The sequence below is a fragment of the Microcebus murinus genome, chromosome 18 (genome assembly GCF_040939455.1).
Source record: "Microcebus murinus isolate Inina chromosome 18, M.murinus_Inina_mat1.0, whole genome shotgun sequence".
Taxonomy (NCBI): domain Eukaryota; kingdom Metazoa; phylum Chordata; class Mammalia; order Primates; family Cheirogaleidae; genus Microcebus; species Microcebus murinus.
The window spans coordinates 38236548-38253086 of record NC_134121.1 but is presented as its reverse complement, the minus strand read 5'-3'; the positions used below and the strand labels follow the sequence as shown (position 1 = coordinate 38253086).

General features: G+C 52.9%; 2 protein-coding genes across 2 annotated transcripts in view; both read left to right on the top strand.

Moving 5' to 3' along the window:
- Positions 1-5389, top strand: part of ACSF2 (acyl-CoA synthetase family member 2) — a 40117-nt gene extending 34728 nt beyond the window's left edge. Inside the window, exons 11-16 of the mRNA XM_012789760.2 lie at positions 1446-1553; positions 3144-3295; positions 4357-4498; positions 4586-4696; positions 4888-4956; positions 5240-5389. Of these exons, the coding sequence (XP_012645214.1) occupies positions 1446-1553; positions 3144-3295; positions 4357-4498; positions 4586-4696; positions 4888-4956; positions 5240-5290 (633 nt within the window). The 3' untranslated portion in view covers positions 5291-5389. The remainder of the gene's footprint in view (positions 1-1445; positions 1554-3143; positions 3296-4356; positions 4499-4585; positions 4697-4887; positions 4957-5239) is intronic.
- A 2665-nt stretch (positions 5390-8054) lies between these two features.
- RSAD1 (radical S-adenosyl methionine domain containing 1) lies at positions 8055-15278 on the top strand. The gene is made up of 9 exons (XM_012789764.2): positions 8055-8287; positions 8663-8796; positions 8915-9119; positions 11105-11470; positions 11670-11733; positions 12150-12297; positions 12520-12574; positions 13278-13381; positions 13524-15278. Exons 1-9 carry the CDS (start codon positions 8153-8155, stop codon positions 13639-13641), a joined length of 1329 nt encoding a protein of 442 aa, XP_012645218.2. The 5' UTR covers positions 8055-8152; the 3' UTR covers positions 13642-15278.
- Positions 15279-16539: the final 1261 nt, after the last annotated feature.

The window sequence follows — 16539 nt, the reverse complement described above, 5'->3', positions numbered from 1 at the left end:
TGCGTTTCTGTCCCCTGCGCCCCATCCCCTTTTTCCACGGCTGAAGGCTAAGCAGGAAAGTGGGAGATGGGTGGGCAGTGGTCCACAGGAACGGCAAACGCACCTGGAGGCCGCAGGCCACTGAACAAGCACAGTCGCACCATGACCCCCTCCCGAATCTCCCCCAAATATTCCCATCCCCTCATCCCCAACCCCAGTGGTCAGGACCCACCCCTGAGGGGTCTCAGGGTGGCGGCTGAGTGGCGCCAAGGTGTACTTGGCAAAGGCCACACTTGGGCAGTCACCCCAGGACTGTGAGGACGGGTGAGGGGGGCCAGAACTAGGGGGTGAGGTCGAGGGACAAGGCCTGGACAGCGCAGGCTGCCAGACTCTAGGTTTTGTGGGCAGCCCCGCCCCAGCAGCCAGATTTCTGTGTGCCCGTTCGCCAGCCACGATGTCCGGATTCCTGTGGAAAGGGGCTGGTGAGCAGGCAGGGTCACAGCTCAGGCCCCAGGGTGAGCTGCAGGCTGTCTGGCACAGGGTATTGTCCGTGTGTGTGTAGGGGGGACCAGACCCCAGGTTGAACCAAACCCCACCTGTGCCAGAGCCATGCCAGCTCTGCGGTGTCAGGGGCAGTTCCGCGGGGGCAGGGGGATGGAGAAAGGTCCAGTGTCTTTGCTGGCTGGAGGGGACTGGAATGCAGGGTAGCTAGCCCCTCTCCCCTGACCCAGTACCCAGGTGTGGGGGCCTGGTCTCCAGGGCTCGCCCCTCTTCCAAATCCCTGTTGCCTCTTGCCTCTAGAGTAGGGTTCATACTTGGCCTAGAACATTCCCTGCTGCTCTTTAGGCTCCTCCAAGGCTGGTTCTGGTTTTTCTGTTGTGCAGGATGTTCCAACCACTGGACGTGCAAGGAGGGGTGGCATGCTACTGGCTTTTGAAACCCCTGCTTTGGCTGTATTTTTATTTTGATGGAAATAAATTCAAAGGAAATTCTCCAGAGCTTGAGGGGCACCTACCCCAAGGCCAGGCACTTGTCCCGGGTTTGGGGGGGGGGTAGTCTGTGCCACTCCCAGCTGGGCCAAGGCAGGCTGGCTTTCTCATCAAGTTTATGGGGACTTTGGCTTGGCAGCGGGGCCGGGGGGATGTTGTGGCTTGAAATCAGGAAGGTGGGGCTAAGGCAGCCTGGGGATATGGGACAGAAGTCTGGGGTGTTGCTAATGCCGGGAGCCACAGGCCAGACATGTGGCTGCTCCAGGGAGACAGGATTGAGAGAGCCGAGCTAGCAGAGAATGGCTCCCCTGCTCTCAATTTTATTTCAGATCTGGCGCCCCTGCAGAGACCCTGCCATCCAGCTGCCCTCCACTTTCCCCTATCTCTTATGGGTTCCTTCCCATGCCCCCAGCGTAGCTCACCCCTTCCCTCTGCAGTCACCCAGCTCCCACCTAACTCCCCTTCCGGACCCTCCAGGTTGCTTACGGAACCACAGAGAACAGTCCTGTGACCTTCATGAACTTCCCTGACGACACTGTGGAGCAGAAGTCAGAAAGTGTGGGCAGAATTATGCCTCACACGGAGGTGAGCCCCGACCGAGACCCCGTCCCACCTCCCAGCACTCAACTGGGCACACCCGCCTGGGACATCTGCCGCTTCCGGTTAGAGACCGACAAGCAGGGTGCCGAGAGCCTCCCAGCAGCAGGGGCCGCCCCGCTTTCTCTGTGGGCTGCAGCAGGAAAGGGGAAGAGCTGAAACGGTGGCCATGAGCAGCTGCCAGCTGAACTTCTCCACAGCCTCCCTTCCTGTCTGAGGTGTGTTTTTGCCAAGCCCACTGTCTGTTTCGGGCAGCCACAGTTGCCTCAAAGAGGAGCCAGAGCACAGAGATTTTTCCTACACAACTCTTCTTCCCTCAGACGCCCCTGTGCCTCTCACTTTGGCAGAGTTCCTCTTTTTGCTAGGCGTAAACACTTCGTTTTCCAAGCAGTCTGTCCCTTTGGGGGAGTGGTCCCTTGCCCCTCAGAGGCTGTCCCAGAGCACATCCCAATCTCAAATTCCCAGCCATCACCCCTTTCCTGCTCCAACGCTGGTGGTTTATGCCAGCCAGCACCTGGTTTCCCCTGCCCCCTTGCCCCTGTGGGTTCACTGCCCATGTGCCCAAGTAGCTGCTTCCTCTGGGGCTGACCTCTATCCTGGTGGGGATCTCCCGTGCCCTCCCCCCTGGAGCAGTCCTGCACAGAGTGAGTGAGCACGGATGTGAGCCCCCTTCAAGGTGTCCAACAGGCTCATTGGCACTTTCACTGGGATGCCCCCCCGGAAGGTGAACAGGGCCAGGCATAGTTCCACCCATTTCACAGATGCAGACACTGAGGCACACAGAGGCTCAGCTTTCCTTGGCACAGTGGCTACAGGTCATTTCCCTACTAGGCTTTCAGATACTGCCTGTCCCGTTCACATGATGCTGCCACACTGCCTTCTTTGGCTTCTTTATTTGCTGCTTAATGGGAAGTAAGAGGACACTCCCTTCTCTTCTGCACAGTTTACAGTTCTTTTTTTTTTTTTTTTTTTTTTTTTTTTGAGATAGTGTCTCAGTCTGTTGCCCGGGCTAGAGTGCCATGGCGTCAGCCTAGCTCACAGCAACCTCAAACTCCTGGGCTCAAGCGATCCTCCTGCCTCAGCCTCCCGAGTAGCTGGGACTACAGGCATGTGCCCCCATGCCCAGCTAATTCTTTCTATATATTTTTAGTTGGCCAATTAATTTCTTTCTACTTTTAGTAGAGATTGGGTCTCGCTCTTGCTCGGGCTGGTCTCGAACTCCTGACTTTGAGCGATCCTCCCGCCTCAGCTTCCCATAGTGCTAGGATTACAGGCGTGAGCCACTACACCTGGCCTAGTTTACAATTCTTTAGCCGGCCTTGCCCTCCACAGATGCCTTTCTCTACGGCAGCTCCCTGCCCACTCCGTTTCCTCGGCACCCCTGGCCTGGGCCTCAACTGTTCTCTGACTGGTGACGGGTCTACCCTAGCCTTTTTCTCTCACCCCTGGGCTGGGATAGGCAGAGCCAGGGGCCTCAGTATTGGGGGGAGGGAAGGCAAAGCTCTCCCCCTTTCCCAAGGGCCACCTGTCCGGAAGCAAGGGTGTAGGAGGCCCCACACTGAAGCTGGCTTGTCTCAGGCCCAGATCTTGAGCATGGAGGCGGGGACGCTGGCGGCGCTGAACACTCCCGGGGAGCTGTGCATCCGAGGGTACTGCGTCATGCTGGGCTACTGGGGCGAGCCTCAGAAGACGGAGGAAGTGGTTGGTCAGGACAAGTGGTACCGGACAGGGTGAGAGGGCAGGACGGGGCAGAGGGGAGGCTGGGGCTCCTGAGCTTGAGCTAGGGACGTTAAACTAGCACGGGGAGGACATGGGTGTCCAAATGGCCGCTCACATCCTGGAGACTTAATTTCCAAAATGTGTACAATGGGGATAATCCTACACAGTATGGAAGAAAGCGACAAGGACAGTGCACCACACTAGCGTTCACAGTCTGAGCCCAGACTCAATCACTCATTTGTTTTTTGTTTTTGTTTTTGTGTTTTGAGGCAGAGTCTCACTCTGTTGCCCTGGCATCAGCCTAGCTCACAGCAACCTCAAACTCCTGGGCTCAAGCAATCCTGCTGCCTCAGCCTCCCGAGCAGCTGGGACTACAGGCATGCGCCACCATGCCCGGCTAATTTGTTCTATTTTTAGTTGTTTGGCTAATTTCTTTCTATTTATAGTAGAGATGGGGGTCTTGCTCTTGCTGGGGCTGGTCTCGAAATCCTGACCTCGAGCAATCCGCCCGCCTCGGCCTCCCAGAGTGCTAGGATTACAGGCGTGAGCCACCGCGCCCGGCCTCAGTCACTCACTTGTCAGCTCAGCAGAGTCTTGCTGTGCACCCACTGTGTGCCAGCACTGCTCTCCACACTGGTGGGGCCTGGAGAGCTTCTACTTCCCACACGTCTGGTGAAGGAGGACAGATAATTTCCAACATCAATAAGCACCACAAAGAAAATAAAATCAGGTTATAGGAGACAGCGTAGCTGTAGTGGGGAGGGGTGGTCAGAGAAGGCTTCTGGAAACATTTGAGCCGAGACCCAAATGACAAAAACTAAGCCAGCCATGAGAAGCATATGTGCAGATACGTTGAGAGAGAGAGAATGTTACAGGTGTTGGTTTCTTTTTGTCTGCCTTGCCCACTAGACTGTAAGTTCCAGGGACTGTGTCTTGTTCCTGCCGTGTCTCCCAGCGTCTAGAGCAGTGGAAGACACATAGTAGGTGCTTGATAAATGCTTGGTGAGTGAGCAAAGGAGTGAGTGAGCAGATGGGGCAGAGATGAGAGGCCATTCCTGGGCTTCCCTTACAGAGACATCGCCATGATGGACGAGCAGGGCTTCTGCAAGATCGTGGGCCGCTCCAAGGATATGATCATCCGGGGTGGTGAGAACATCTACCCCGCAGAGCTGGAGGATTTCTTTCACACACACCCGCAGGTGCAGGAAGTGCAGGTGAGGCGCCCAGCCCAGGTGAGACCCCAGGAGCAGGAAACATGCGTGAAGATGGTGAAGTCTGATATTTGTCTCTGTCCCTGGAAGGTGGTGGGAGTGAAGGACAGCCGGATGGGGGAGGAAATTTGTGCATGCATTCGGCTGAAGAACGGGGAGCAGACCACGGCCGAGGAGATCAAAGCTTTCTGCAAAGGGAAGGTAGGAGCCTCAGCCCACCCCAACTGACGCTGCTCGGTTCTTCACCCACCTCCCCCTGCCAGCCTGCCCACGGTGGGGGGTGCTCTGCCCTTGATAAACCTGATTCCCTGGCCAGGCCAGCCCTTGGTCCTCTACCCCCGACCCCATGACCTTGCCCTCAGCCTCACACCTTACCTCCCTTTGCTCTGCAGATCGCCCACTTCAAGATTCCCCGATACGTCGTGTTTGTCACAAACTACCCCCTCACCATCTCAGGAAAGGTATGTAAGGTGGGGACTAGGAGGGGCAGGGCAGGCCTGGGTGTGGGGACCAGATGCAGAAAAGGCCAGGTGGCCCCACCTACACCTCCCTCAGCAATGGGCAAGAGAGTCCGTGGAGAGGCTGGCAGTAGGGAGACCGAGTCACCTCATCCCGGTCTTCCCCAGACTTTCTTGGTTTTAGCACTAACAGCCTGGGAAACTTCTCAGTCCCAGGCAAACGAAGACAGCTGTCACCCTAGCAGAGGCCCCAAGCCTGACTCTCATACCTTTGTCTTTCCTCTAGATCCAGAAATTCAAACTTCGAGAGCAGATGGAACGACATTTAAATCTGTGAATAAAGGGGGCAAAGGGGTCCTCCCAGGCCCTCCTCCTGCCCCTCCCCAGATCCCCTTGTCTGTCTTTGTGATTTGGCATAAAGAGCTTCTCTGTTTTCTTTGGTCTCTAGCTGGTGTGCTGTCTTGGCAGCTACTATGGGATGGAGAAGGGAAGAGAACGAAGGGAAACTAGCACTTTCAGACCTCCTGTTCCTTGTCAGTGGTGATGCATAGCACTTTGATATGGGTTATCTACTTAATTTAACCCCTACCCTTGGTATCCCTTTGAGATAACAATCCAATTTAAAATTTTTAGGCTATACTAATTTAATTCTTTTTCACATTGTTGCCAGGGTAGCCCAGCAAGAAGTATTCTTTTTTTCTAACAGCTTGATTGAGATATAATTCAAATACCATCCTAGCCCATTTAAAGTGGACAATTCAGTGGGTTTTTTTATTTGTTTGTTTTTGGGACAGAGTCTTGCTCTGTTGCCTGGGCTAGAGTGCTGTGGCATCAGCCTAGTTCATAGCAACCTCAAACTCCTGGGCTTAAATAATCCTTTTGCTTCAGCCTCCCAAGTAGCTGGGACTACAGGCATGTGCTACCATGCCTGGCTAATTTTTTCTATATATTTTTAGTTGTCCAGCTAATTTCTTTCTATTTTTAGTAGAGATAGGGGAGAGAGGGGTCTTACTCTTGCTGAGGCTGGTCTTGAACTTCTGATTTTGAGGGCTCTTCCCACCTTGGCCTCCCAGAATGCTAGGATTACAGGCGTAAGCCACCACGCCTGGCCAATTCAGTGGTTTTTAGTATATTCACAGATAGGTGTGACGACCACCACAGTCAATTTTAAACATTATCATCACCCCAAAAAAGAAACTCCATGCCCTTTAACTATCACCACTCATCCCCCTGTTCCCTAGTGCTCCTCCACCAGCCCAATTTTTATTATTTATTTATTTTTTGGACCAACGAACCGGGGGCTTCCGGGATGGGCAGGGCCAGGAGAAGCAGGTTGTAACCCAAGAAGTAAAAACAGCTGGGTTCCAAACGGCACACAGGTCCCCAGTTTGCAGGTATGGAAAATTTCTTCCTGCCTGCACCCTTACCTTCCAGCATGCCTGCCCACTGCAGCGGCCACTGCCTCTTTAGTTTTAAAGAAACGAACGTAAGTTTAGGTACTCTAAGGGCCAGGCACTCTGCTAGGTGCTTTCACGTACATTATCTCCCCAAATCTTCCCACCAACCCTGTCAGGTAAGCACTGGCTCCACTTCACAAATGATGAAACTGAAACTCAGGGAGGTTCAGTGTCATGCTCAAGGTCACACAGCTGAGATTAGAACCCAGCTGTCTCTGAAGCAGTTTCACTGTGCACTGGTTACCAACTTGTCTGAGTCTGGTGAGGCAGACCACCCACACACAAGGGACATCCAGCAGGTTAATTGCTTACAGATAGCCACCCACCCCACCCCCCACCCCCCGCCCCAGGCTCAGGAAAGCTACTGAGGCCAGTGAAGTCTCATCTGCGTATGCCCCACTTGCACTGCAGCTGAGGGACCCCAGAAATCAGCCCATCCTGGGTTTTATACCCTGGGGCCACATAACATGTTGGGCTAAAGCATTGAAGTTCATCCTCTTTCTAGAGGGAACTGGACCAGAGAGCCACGCTGTTCCGGCCGGTCGGTTCCCATGTCAGGATGATGCATTCCCAACACTTTCTATAGTTATTCTTTTTTTTTTTTTTTTTTTTTTTTTTTTGAGACAGAGAGAGTCTCACTTTGTTGCCCAGGCTAGAGTGAGTGCCGTGGCGTCAGCCTAGCTCACAGCAACCTCAGACTCCGGGGCTCAGCGATCCTACTGCCTCAGCCTCCCGAGTAGCTGGGACTACAGGCATGCGCCACCATGCCCGGCTGATTTTTTTTTTTTTCGTATATATATTTTTAGTTGGTCAATTAATTTCTTTCTATTTTTGGTAGAGACGGGGTCTCGCTCAGGCTGGTTTCCAACTCCTGACCTTGAGCAATCCGCCCGCCTTGGCCTCCCAAAGTGCTAGGATTATAGGCGTGAGCCACCACGCCCAGCCTCTATAGTTATTCTTGAGAGCTACAAGCTGGAAGCGGAGATGGCAGGAGGTTGAGAACTGGGTTGGTCCCAGGCCACTGGGATAAGTCCTGTATTGTCCATGATCTTTCCACTTCGTGGGACACTTCTTCGGGAGCCTTCTTTTCCAGCCCTTCATGGGCACCCTGTCTCTCCTCCATACACCATCTCTGACTCTCCCCCCAGCATGTGCTCTCCCCCCAGGTAGGGGGTTGGCCACTATCGTGGCCAAGCCAATTTCCCCTGGGATTTTCTGCTCCTTCAAGATCCAGCCCAAGTGCCCTCTTCCCCGGCACCGACTCCCACACTCTCATCACAGACTCCGGCTCTGAGCACGCCGGCCTGGTGTCCCGCAGGCACTGAATTATTAGTAACAGTGTTGCCTGTCCTGGCGGGTTAGTTTGCTCTCTCCGGTCAGACTGCAGCCTGGTCTTAGGCACCTACATGTCCCCAGCGCCCAGCTCTGAGCCAGGCACATGAAATGTGAAGGAACTGACTGAACGAACGAAGAGCTCCTGGATGGGTCACGGAACTCGCTTTGGCACAGCCAAAAGGCCGGCACCCGCCGCACGTCCCCGGGAAAGGACCGACAGGCGGCGGTCGGTGCCCGGCAGGTGGCGCCACAGGCCCGCGGTCGCGGACGGGCCCTCTCTGCGCGTCGCCGGGCGCCGCGCGCGGTCACGCAGCCCCGCTTCCTTCCGCTGGGCCCGCACTGCACACGGCGGCGCGTCCTGGGCGCGCCTCCGGCTCGGACCCCTGCCCCGCGCCGCGTTGGGCGCCATGGCTGTCCCCGGGGCCCGGGCCCGCGGCTGGGCGGCGGCGGCCAGGGCGGCCCAGCGGCGCCGCCGCGAGGAGCGCACGGGAGGACCCGCGCGTCCCGAGCCCGCGAGCCGGCGCGCCGCGCTTTACGTGCACGTGAGTGGGGCGGGCCCGCGGGGTGCAGCCGTGGCGTCCAAAATCCAAGTGGCGGTTTGTCACGCTGGAACCCACCTGCCGTCTTTTCCCATCGCCAGGCGACCGGTGCCCTGGCAGGGAAATGGCTTGGTCCAGAAACCCCGTCTCTGGTACCGTGACCTTGACCAAGTGATTTCCCTTAGGAGCCTGTTTTCTCACATTGAAGTGGGCATAATAATCCCAGTGCGACCTACTGTGGGGAATTGTGTGGCTTAGATGCCGTAGCCACTGTTGATGGACCTCGGGATGGGGATGGGGATGTGTGTGCCTGAGCCCTGGAAGTGGCCAGGACGGCCGGAGTCACCCCTCACCGCGCACATACACCCCCGCCCCCAGTGGCCCTACTGCGAGAAGCGCTGCAGTTACTGCAACTTCAACAAGTACATCCCCCGCGGCGTGGAGGAGGCTGCCATGCGGAAGTGTCTGGTGACTGAGGCTCAGACGCTGCTGCGGCTCAGCGGGGTGCGACGGTCTGTACTGGGGGCTATAGGCAGGGTCTTGGGAATTATTTGGGGGAGTGAACAGGACAGGGGCAGGCATCCCAGAGGGCTCCTCCAAGGTCTCGTCTTCTCCATCCTCTTTCTCCAGGGTGGAATCTGTGTTCTTTGGTGGGGGGACGCCCAGTCTGGCCAGTCCCCACACCGTGGCTGCTGTCCTGGAGGCTGTGGCACAGGCAACCTACCTGCCTGCAGACTCCGAAGTCACATTGGAGGCTAATCCCACTTCAGCCCCTGGCTCCAGGCTGGCAGCATTCGGGGCAGCAGGGGTCAACAGATTGTCCATTGGCCTCCAGGTAACCCATCTCACCCTCCCCATCCAGTGTGCCCAGACTTTCAGTGCTGTCCCCTTTTAGTCGTGTTCATCCATTGGGCAAATATTTATTGAGCTCCTTCTGGGTGCCAGGGCCCAGTACACAGTAGGCCCTGTGGTGACACTTTTGTAACTACTTAATTGTCTGCTGCTGTCCTAGACCATGAGCTCCATGAGGAAGTGATCAGGCATGACTTTGTGTATTCCAAGCACCTGCCATATGCCTGGCAACATAGTAGGTGCTCAAAAAAGATTTGCTACACAGTTGAAGATGGGGAGGCAGTGACATAGTCAGATCTTTGCAGCACGGTAAATGCTTCCTACAAAGGGTGTCTCTGCAAAACTCTTTCAGAGCATAGCCTGAAGGGCAGCTCAGTTGGATGAAATCACAGAAACCTTCCTGGAGGAGGTGATGTTTGAATGAGTAGGATGAGTTTACCAGGAGAGAGGGTGTGGGAGGAAAAGACACAGGATATGGAAGAACCTTGCATGTTTTGGGAGAGCTGTGAGTCATTCCTTGTGACTGGAGAGGATGGAAACAAGGCAGCAAGGTAGGGCCCAAAACCTCCAGTTTCTACTAAGGAGTTTGGCTTTTTCCCTAGTAGCGATAGGGCAGCCATTGAAGGTTTTTAAGGAGGGAGAAACCTACTCCTCTCAGGTTGACCTCTGATACTTCCTTTGGGTTTTAGGGCCGTGGGCTTTGTCCTGATGGGAAATACTGACAGGGACACATCATTTCTAAGATATTCTTGCCCAAAATGCATATCTTGAATCTGATTGTGAGGAAACATCAGGAAAGCCTATGTTAAGAGACTTTTTCAAAAAATTTTTTTGTGATAAGAACAGAGAGCATGAGATCTACCCTCTTAAATTTTTAGATGTACAGTATTGTTAACTATAAGCAGTGTTACACAGCCAATCTCTAGAACTTATTCTTTTAAAAAAAACATTCCCAGGTGTGATATAAAAATAAAATAAAATAAAAAAATAAAAAAACAACTGACCTGTATTCTTCAAAAATGTCAATGACATGAAAGGCTGGAATCTAAAGTAGATTAAAAGAGACAGGTGAAGGCCATGTGTGGGCCCTGATGGGGTAGAAGGAGGAAATTGCTACAGTAGAAATTATCAGGCCAGTTGGCCAAATTTGAATATGACTCTGTATTAGGTAATGGTATCAATGTTAAATTTCCTGAACTCTATAATTGGATTGTGGTTATGTAAGAGAATGTCTTGTTCTTAAGAAATACACACTTAAGTATTTAGGGGTTGAAAAGTATAATATCTATAACTGCCGTTCAATACATAGCTACTAGCCACATGCTAGTGAGCACTTGAAATGTGGTTTAAGTTGAATTTAAATAGCCACATGTGGCTAGTACCTACCGTACTGGACAGCACAGATATAGAACATTTCCCTCATCGCAGAAAATTCTTTTGGGCAGTTCTGGTCTATAACTTACTCTGAAATAATTTAACATTACAACATTAATATTTAGAGAGACAAAGTGAATGTGGGCAAATGTTGGTGAATCTAGATGAAGGTGTTTATTGTGCTTTTCCTTCGACCTTTCTTTAGGTTTAAATTATTTCAAAATAAAAAGTAAAGTAAAAAAAGACTGTTGGCTTTGAAGTTTGGAGTCAGTCCTAAATTCCAGGTCTAACTTTGCAACTGTATGCCCTGGGGCAAGTTACTTAACTCCTCTGAACCTCAGTTTTCTCATCTGTAAGATGGAGCTCATATTGGAGAGTTATAAGGATTCAGTCAGACACGGTGTAAAAGCGCTTGGCATGTGGTGACCCTTCAGTGAATAGCAGCTGTTGGTACTGGCTTGTCTGTCGCCCTTCCACCTCCCAGCTGCCGGCCATGCGCTGTGTACCCTGTATCTGCGCCTACTCCAGTGAAGTGGAGCGTTCCCATCTGGCTCTGAGCCGGCCAGTGTGCTCACGCTGACCCTGTCTCCCCAGTCCCTAGACGACGCAGAGCTCCGGCTGCTGGGGCGGACACACTCGGCCGGCGACGCTCTGCGGACGCTGGCAGCGGCCCGGCGCCTCTTTCCCGGGCGCGTGTCGGTGGACTTGATGCTGGGGCTGCCGGCACAGCACGTGGGGCCGTGGCTTGGGCAGCTGCAGGAACTGCTGCGCCGCTGTGACGACCACGTCTCCCTCTACCAGCTGTCCCTGGAGCGGGGCACCGCACTCTTCGCGCAGGTGCAGCAAGGCGCCCTTCCTGCCCCCGACCCCGAGCTCGCCGCTGAGATGTACCAGGCGGGCCGGGAAGCCCTTCGCGAGGCTGGCTTCCGCCAGTATGAGGTCTCCAACTTCGCCCGGAACGTGAGTCCTGCGGCTGATGGCTGGACATGGAGAATGGGTGGACTGAGGTGTGGCCAGGGAATGGTGGCCCTCCGAAGAGAAGGCTCCCTGCTGGGTGCCCTCAGGCCGGAGTTGGTGGGACGCTCTAACCAGGTGCCCTTCACCTGAGCGGAAATGGGCCCACCGCCTTCAGTCTGCAGCCTTTCCTCCCTCCCCACAGGGGGCGCTCAGCACCCACAATTGGACATACTGGCAGTGCGGTCAGTACCTCGGCGTCGGGCCTGGTGAGTACCCAGAGGAAGGCATGATTCAGGAGAGGAATGTCAGGGCTGTGCGAACTTGGGCCACTTATTGGACCTCTCCAAGCCTCTGTTTCCTCATATGCAGAATGCTGCACAAAATACCAATCTTGTAGAACTGTTGAGCCTGTATTTTAAGGTGCTTGACACAGTGCCAGGCACTGCAGTTCTCAAACTTTAGCATGTATCAATCCCTTGGAAGGCTTCTTAAAATCCAAAGTGCTGTGCCCCACCTCCAGAATTTTTGATCGGAGGGGCTGGAGTAAGGCCCAAAGATTTACGTTTCTAGCATGTTCGATGCAGTTGGTCCAGGGACTGCACTTTGAGAACCACCGGTTTAAATCTGGTAAGCACACAGCGTTAGCTGCTATTAATGCGGGGCTGGTTGTTGATGCTGTTAGGAGCCCATGGACGATTTGTACCCCAGGGGGCCGGGAGCAACACCCGGGAGGCTCGAATCCAGACCCTGGAGCCTGACAACTGGATGAAGGAGGTGATGCTGTTTGGTCATGGTACCCGGAAGCGCACCCCCCTGGGCAGGCTGGAGATGTGAGTATCCATGGGCACGGGGCTCTTCACCCAGGGTCCCTCAGAGCCCCAGAACCACTTCCACCATGTGCACATCTTTATTTCCCACCTTGCCCCACCCCTCGCCCTGCCACATACTGCATGAGCCCCATTACCCCTCGTGAACACGTCCCAGCCTAGGGCCTGAAGAGCAGGAGAGGCACAGGTCTCCTCTCCAAGATCCCTTGGGGATTTTTCTTTCAGGCTGGAGGAAGTTTTGGCCATGGGGCTGCGCACTGATGTGGGGATCACTCACCAGGTAAGGGGTCAGGGTTTCTTGCACACTGTTCCCTCCTAAGTCTTGCAGAATCAATCTCTCTCTTGTTCTCTCTCACACGCACGCACACACACACACACACATACACACACCCTCTGATTCCTCTGAAGTTGGCAGCTGGAACTGGGGCCTAGGTCCAGCTGAGGCCTGCTGGGCAGAACCAGTGGGCAATGTGGTACATAGGTAAGAACCCTAGCCTAGGGCTGCAGAGACGCAGGTTCTAGTCCCGGTCCTACTGCAACCTTGGGCACAGATCCTTTGCCTCTCTGAACCTCAGTGTTCTCAGCTGTGTGTGAAGGAGTAGACTAGATAAAGGGTTTCCAGGTGTTTTAAGCAGCGTTGAAACCTCACATAGAAAACATAAGACATAATGATCGATCAAACTCAGAGCTGCTCTGGATGAAATCAGGGCCATAAAGCCCTGGCTCAGGCTGGCCTTGGGGAAGGGGGGCAGGGGGAGTAGGAAGGCCTGGCTTAGCTGGGAGCTGGGCTTCAGCTTGAATGTGGGATGGGAGTGAAGGTGCCCGCCTTCCTGCTGGCCCTTTGGCCTGGTTCTGCTGTTCATGAGCCTCAGCTGCTGAGATCCCAGTGCTGGACTGGACCCTCCTGACTCCTCACTGCACCCTAGCCACGTTTCTCAGAGTAAGCCGGGCAGCCCCCACCTCTGACCTTCTGGTTTCCCCAGCACTGGCAGCGATTTGGTCCCCAGCTGACCCTGTGGGATGTGTTTGGAACAAGCAAGGAGGTGAAGGAGCTGCTGGAGCGGGGCCTGCTGCTGCTGGATCACAGGTGTGTTGGGGACAGTGGGCAGAGGCTTAGGTGTCCCACAGAGCCCCAAGTACAGATCCACAGACCCGGGAGACGTGAGGAGCACTGGTGGGGGATGCGCATGAAATCGGTAAGGTCACATCCAGGCCTCTTGGTTTTCCAGAGGTCTTCGGTGTTCCTGGGAGGGTCTGCCTGTGCTGGACTCTCTGTTGCTGACCCTTCTGCCTCAACTCCAAGAGGCCTGGCAGCAGAGAACCCCTTCCCTTGTGCCGGGAGGATGATCAGATGCTCCTGAATCCCAAAGTACCAGGTGGGCTCAGGCTGAGCCGGTACTGCAGACATCTCTGCTGTCCAGTGCCGTCTCTGCTCTGTGTGGTCACTGCCCGGCCCTGGCGTCCATGGAGTGGCTACAGTGAGGTGGATGGGAGGACATTCCTGGTCTGAGAACTGGCATCCCATTCAGCATCTCAGGACTCACAGACCAGCACGTGTTCCATGGCTGGGAATTATTCATCAGCCACATCAGCTTCTTTTGCCTTCTTGGTACCAAATAGCAAACAGTGTTTGGAAATCTCCCTACAGAGAATTACCTCCAGAAGAGAAGCCTTCCTCACTCTGGAGTGAGGTCCTGAGAAAGCTACGTGAGTTAGGAAAACCATATCCCTTCTAGGTATTTTAAGCAGGAAGGGATTTAATATAGGAATGAAGTATTTACAAAACCATTGAAAGGTGTGGAGAAATGACAATTGGAGAAAGCCACCATCCACTGTCAGGAAATCAGAACACTGTAGGAGGCACAGGAAACTCCTGCTGATGGTCTCAGCGGCCAGCAGCATAAAAGCAGGTGATTTATAGGAAAATGCCCAGAAGACGCTACAAAACCTCATGCTTACTGTCTGCCACTGCTGGAGAAGGAGTAATGGTTTCCACAAGTGCCTCTCATTAGTGGACTCCAAAGCAAATCCTGGCTGGCAGGAGATTCTGAGGAATATATTTCTCAGGTTTCCAGCCCCTGCAATACAAGAAAGAGCATAGAACGGCTGTTGTATGCTAGTGGTCTCATGTGTGTGTCCAGCGTGGTGGCTTGCTGGACTCTGAGAACAGTGAGAAAGGTCAGAGCAAGGCTTGCCCCTTCCCCTCTGCCAGCCAAGGTACGTTTCAGGTGGCAAAAGCCACAGTCTCTCCTGAGTCTACTCCTCCACCTCCCTCCCTCCCTGTAGCCTTTCTGTCAAGAGAGTGAAGGTGGGAGGACCCAGAGCATTTGTGATTCTCTTTTGTCTTTTACCTGCAGAAATGTCTCCATGGTTCTATTCAAATAGCCTAATAACCCCATCTGAAGCCTGCCTTGGCTCCGGCCCCTCCTTTGTCCCAGCTCCTTCCCCGTGTATGAGATTCTGATTTGGGGACTAGGGCTGAGATTTCTTCCCCCACTCCCTATATTTTATTTTGAAAGATTTCAAACCTATAGAAAAAGATGAAAGAACAGTTCGATGTAAACCATATAGCCTTCCTCTGCAGTGTTCCTGGAAAGCCTGGAAATAGGCAGATATTCATAATGTCGTCAAGGACATCTTCCGGCTATAAAAGAATAAGATAGCCATGTTCCCAGACTTTATGGTCATCCTATAGATTCATCATTTGTTCATTTTGGCCACAATTACTTCATCTTTAGATAGATTAGAGAGATAGATGTGTCTACATTTTTTTTTCCTGAATCATATGAAAATTTTAGATATTAAGCATCTCCTAGAAAAAAGTACACTCTTTATAGCCGCAATACTGTTTGCAGCCTAAGAAAGTTAATATAATGCAATAATATGCAGGTCGTTTTAAAATTTCCCCAAATATCTTCAAAACATCTTAAAGCTCTTTGACTCATTGGGAGGGAGGGGGACTTCCAATAAAGTTTTATGCTTTATTTTTGGCTATTATGTCTCTTTAGTCTCTTTTAAAACAGCCCCCTTCCTTTCTGTTTGTTTTGAAACAATGGCACTGAATTTTTCAGCATCAAGGCCACTTGTCTGGACATTTTGGGTGTGTCTGATTGTTTCCCAATGATTGGATCAGATTAAATATTTTTTGCAAGAACACTATGTGGATGTTCTATACCACAAGGAATGTAAAGCCAGCTCATCCCACTATCAATAATGGCTAATTTTGATCACTTGATTAAGGTGATGGGTGCCCAGTCTCTCCATTGTACAGGGATATTTTTTTACTTGAAATTAAGCAGATTATCATCTGGCGTGATGCCTTGAGACCAGGAAAATGCCTTATTCCCTGACAGTCATTTGCCCAGTGGTGTTGGCATCCATTGATGATCCTTGCCCAAATCAATTCTTAAATGAGGGGTAGGGGAGTGGGAGTTAATTTTGCAATTAACGTTGCAAAAATGTTAATTTCTGACTCTATCATTCCTTCTACATTCATTACCTGACATTTATCTGTTTATTCCTGTTTTTTGAAGGCCTGATACTCTTAACCTGGAAAGTGTGTGTGAGAGAAAGAGAGTAAGAGAAAGAGGAGGGCATTTTCCTGGAAAGAGGCTCGATAACTTTCATACCTTATGTCGCTGGGTGCCATGATGCCAAAGTAATCTAGTACTGCTGCAGATCGAGGCATGCTAGGCTCAGCCTCTGGCTGGGTGACAAGGGTGGGGTTCCCCCCACCCCCTGCTTCTCAGAGGTGAGCACGTGCATTTCCCGTGTGCCCAGTGGGTGTGAATATCAGTCCTTCTTTGACCCTGTGGTAACATGGTAAGTTTTACCACCTCTCCTTTATTCATGAAATATTCAGCAAGCACGAATGATGTGCCAGGCACCGCGCCAGGCACACAGGAACAAGACCTGTCCCAGCCCTCGAGGAACTCTCTGCTGTGTCGATAGATGTGTACCAAGATCAATTCCAGGCATGTCAGTCAAGGCGTGCAGGCGCAGGCAGGCCGTGGGAGCCTGGAGCACTTTCAGTTCGGAGGGGTTAGGAGCTAGACTGGGGAATACAATTTTCTTATCACCTCCTTTGGCCCTGGTGACCTGGAAATCCTGGCCCTGGGGCAGCTTGCTGGGTGACCTGTGCTGTTTAGGGAAGCCTCTTCCTGAGCCTTCCCTGGTCTTGACATTGAAGAAGTGAGCACAGGGCTGAGGCGGGTGCGCCATCAGATAACCTGGGCCCACTCAGGT

Excerpts from the sequence above, each read along its gene's own strand:
- RSAD1 (XM_012789764.2), top strand. The coding sequence starts at position 8,153 with ATGGCTGTCCCCGGGGCCCGGGCCCGCGGCTGGGCGGCGGCGGCCAGG. Across the intron at positions 9,120-11,104 it reads GATTGTCCATTGGCCTCCAG|TCCCTAGACGACGCAGAGCT; the intron begins GTAACCCATCTC and ends CTGTCTCCCCAG. Across the intron at positions 13,382-13,523 it reads CTGCTGCTGCTGGATCACAG|AGGTCTTCGGTGTTCCTGGG; the intron begins GTGTGTTGGGGA and ends TTGGTTTTCCAG.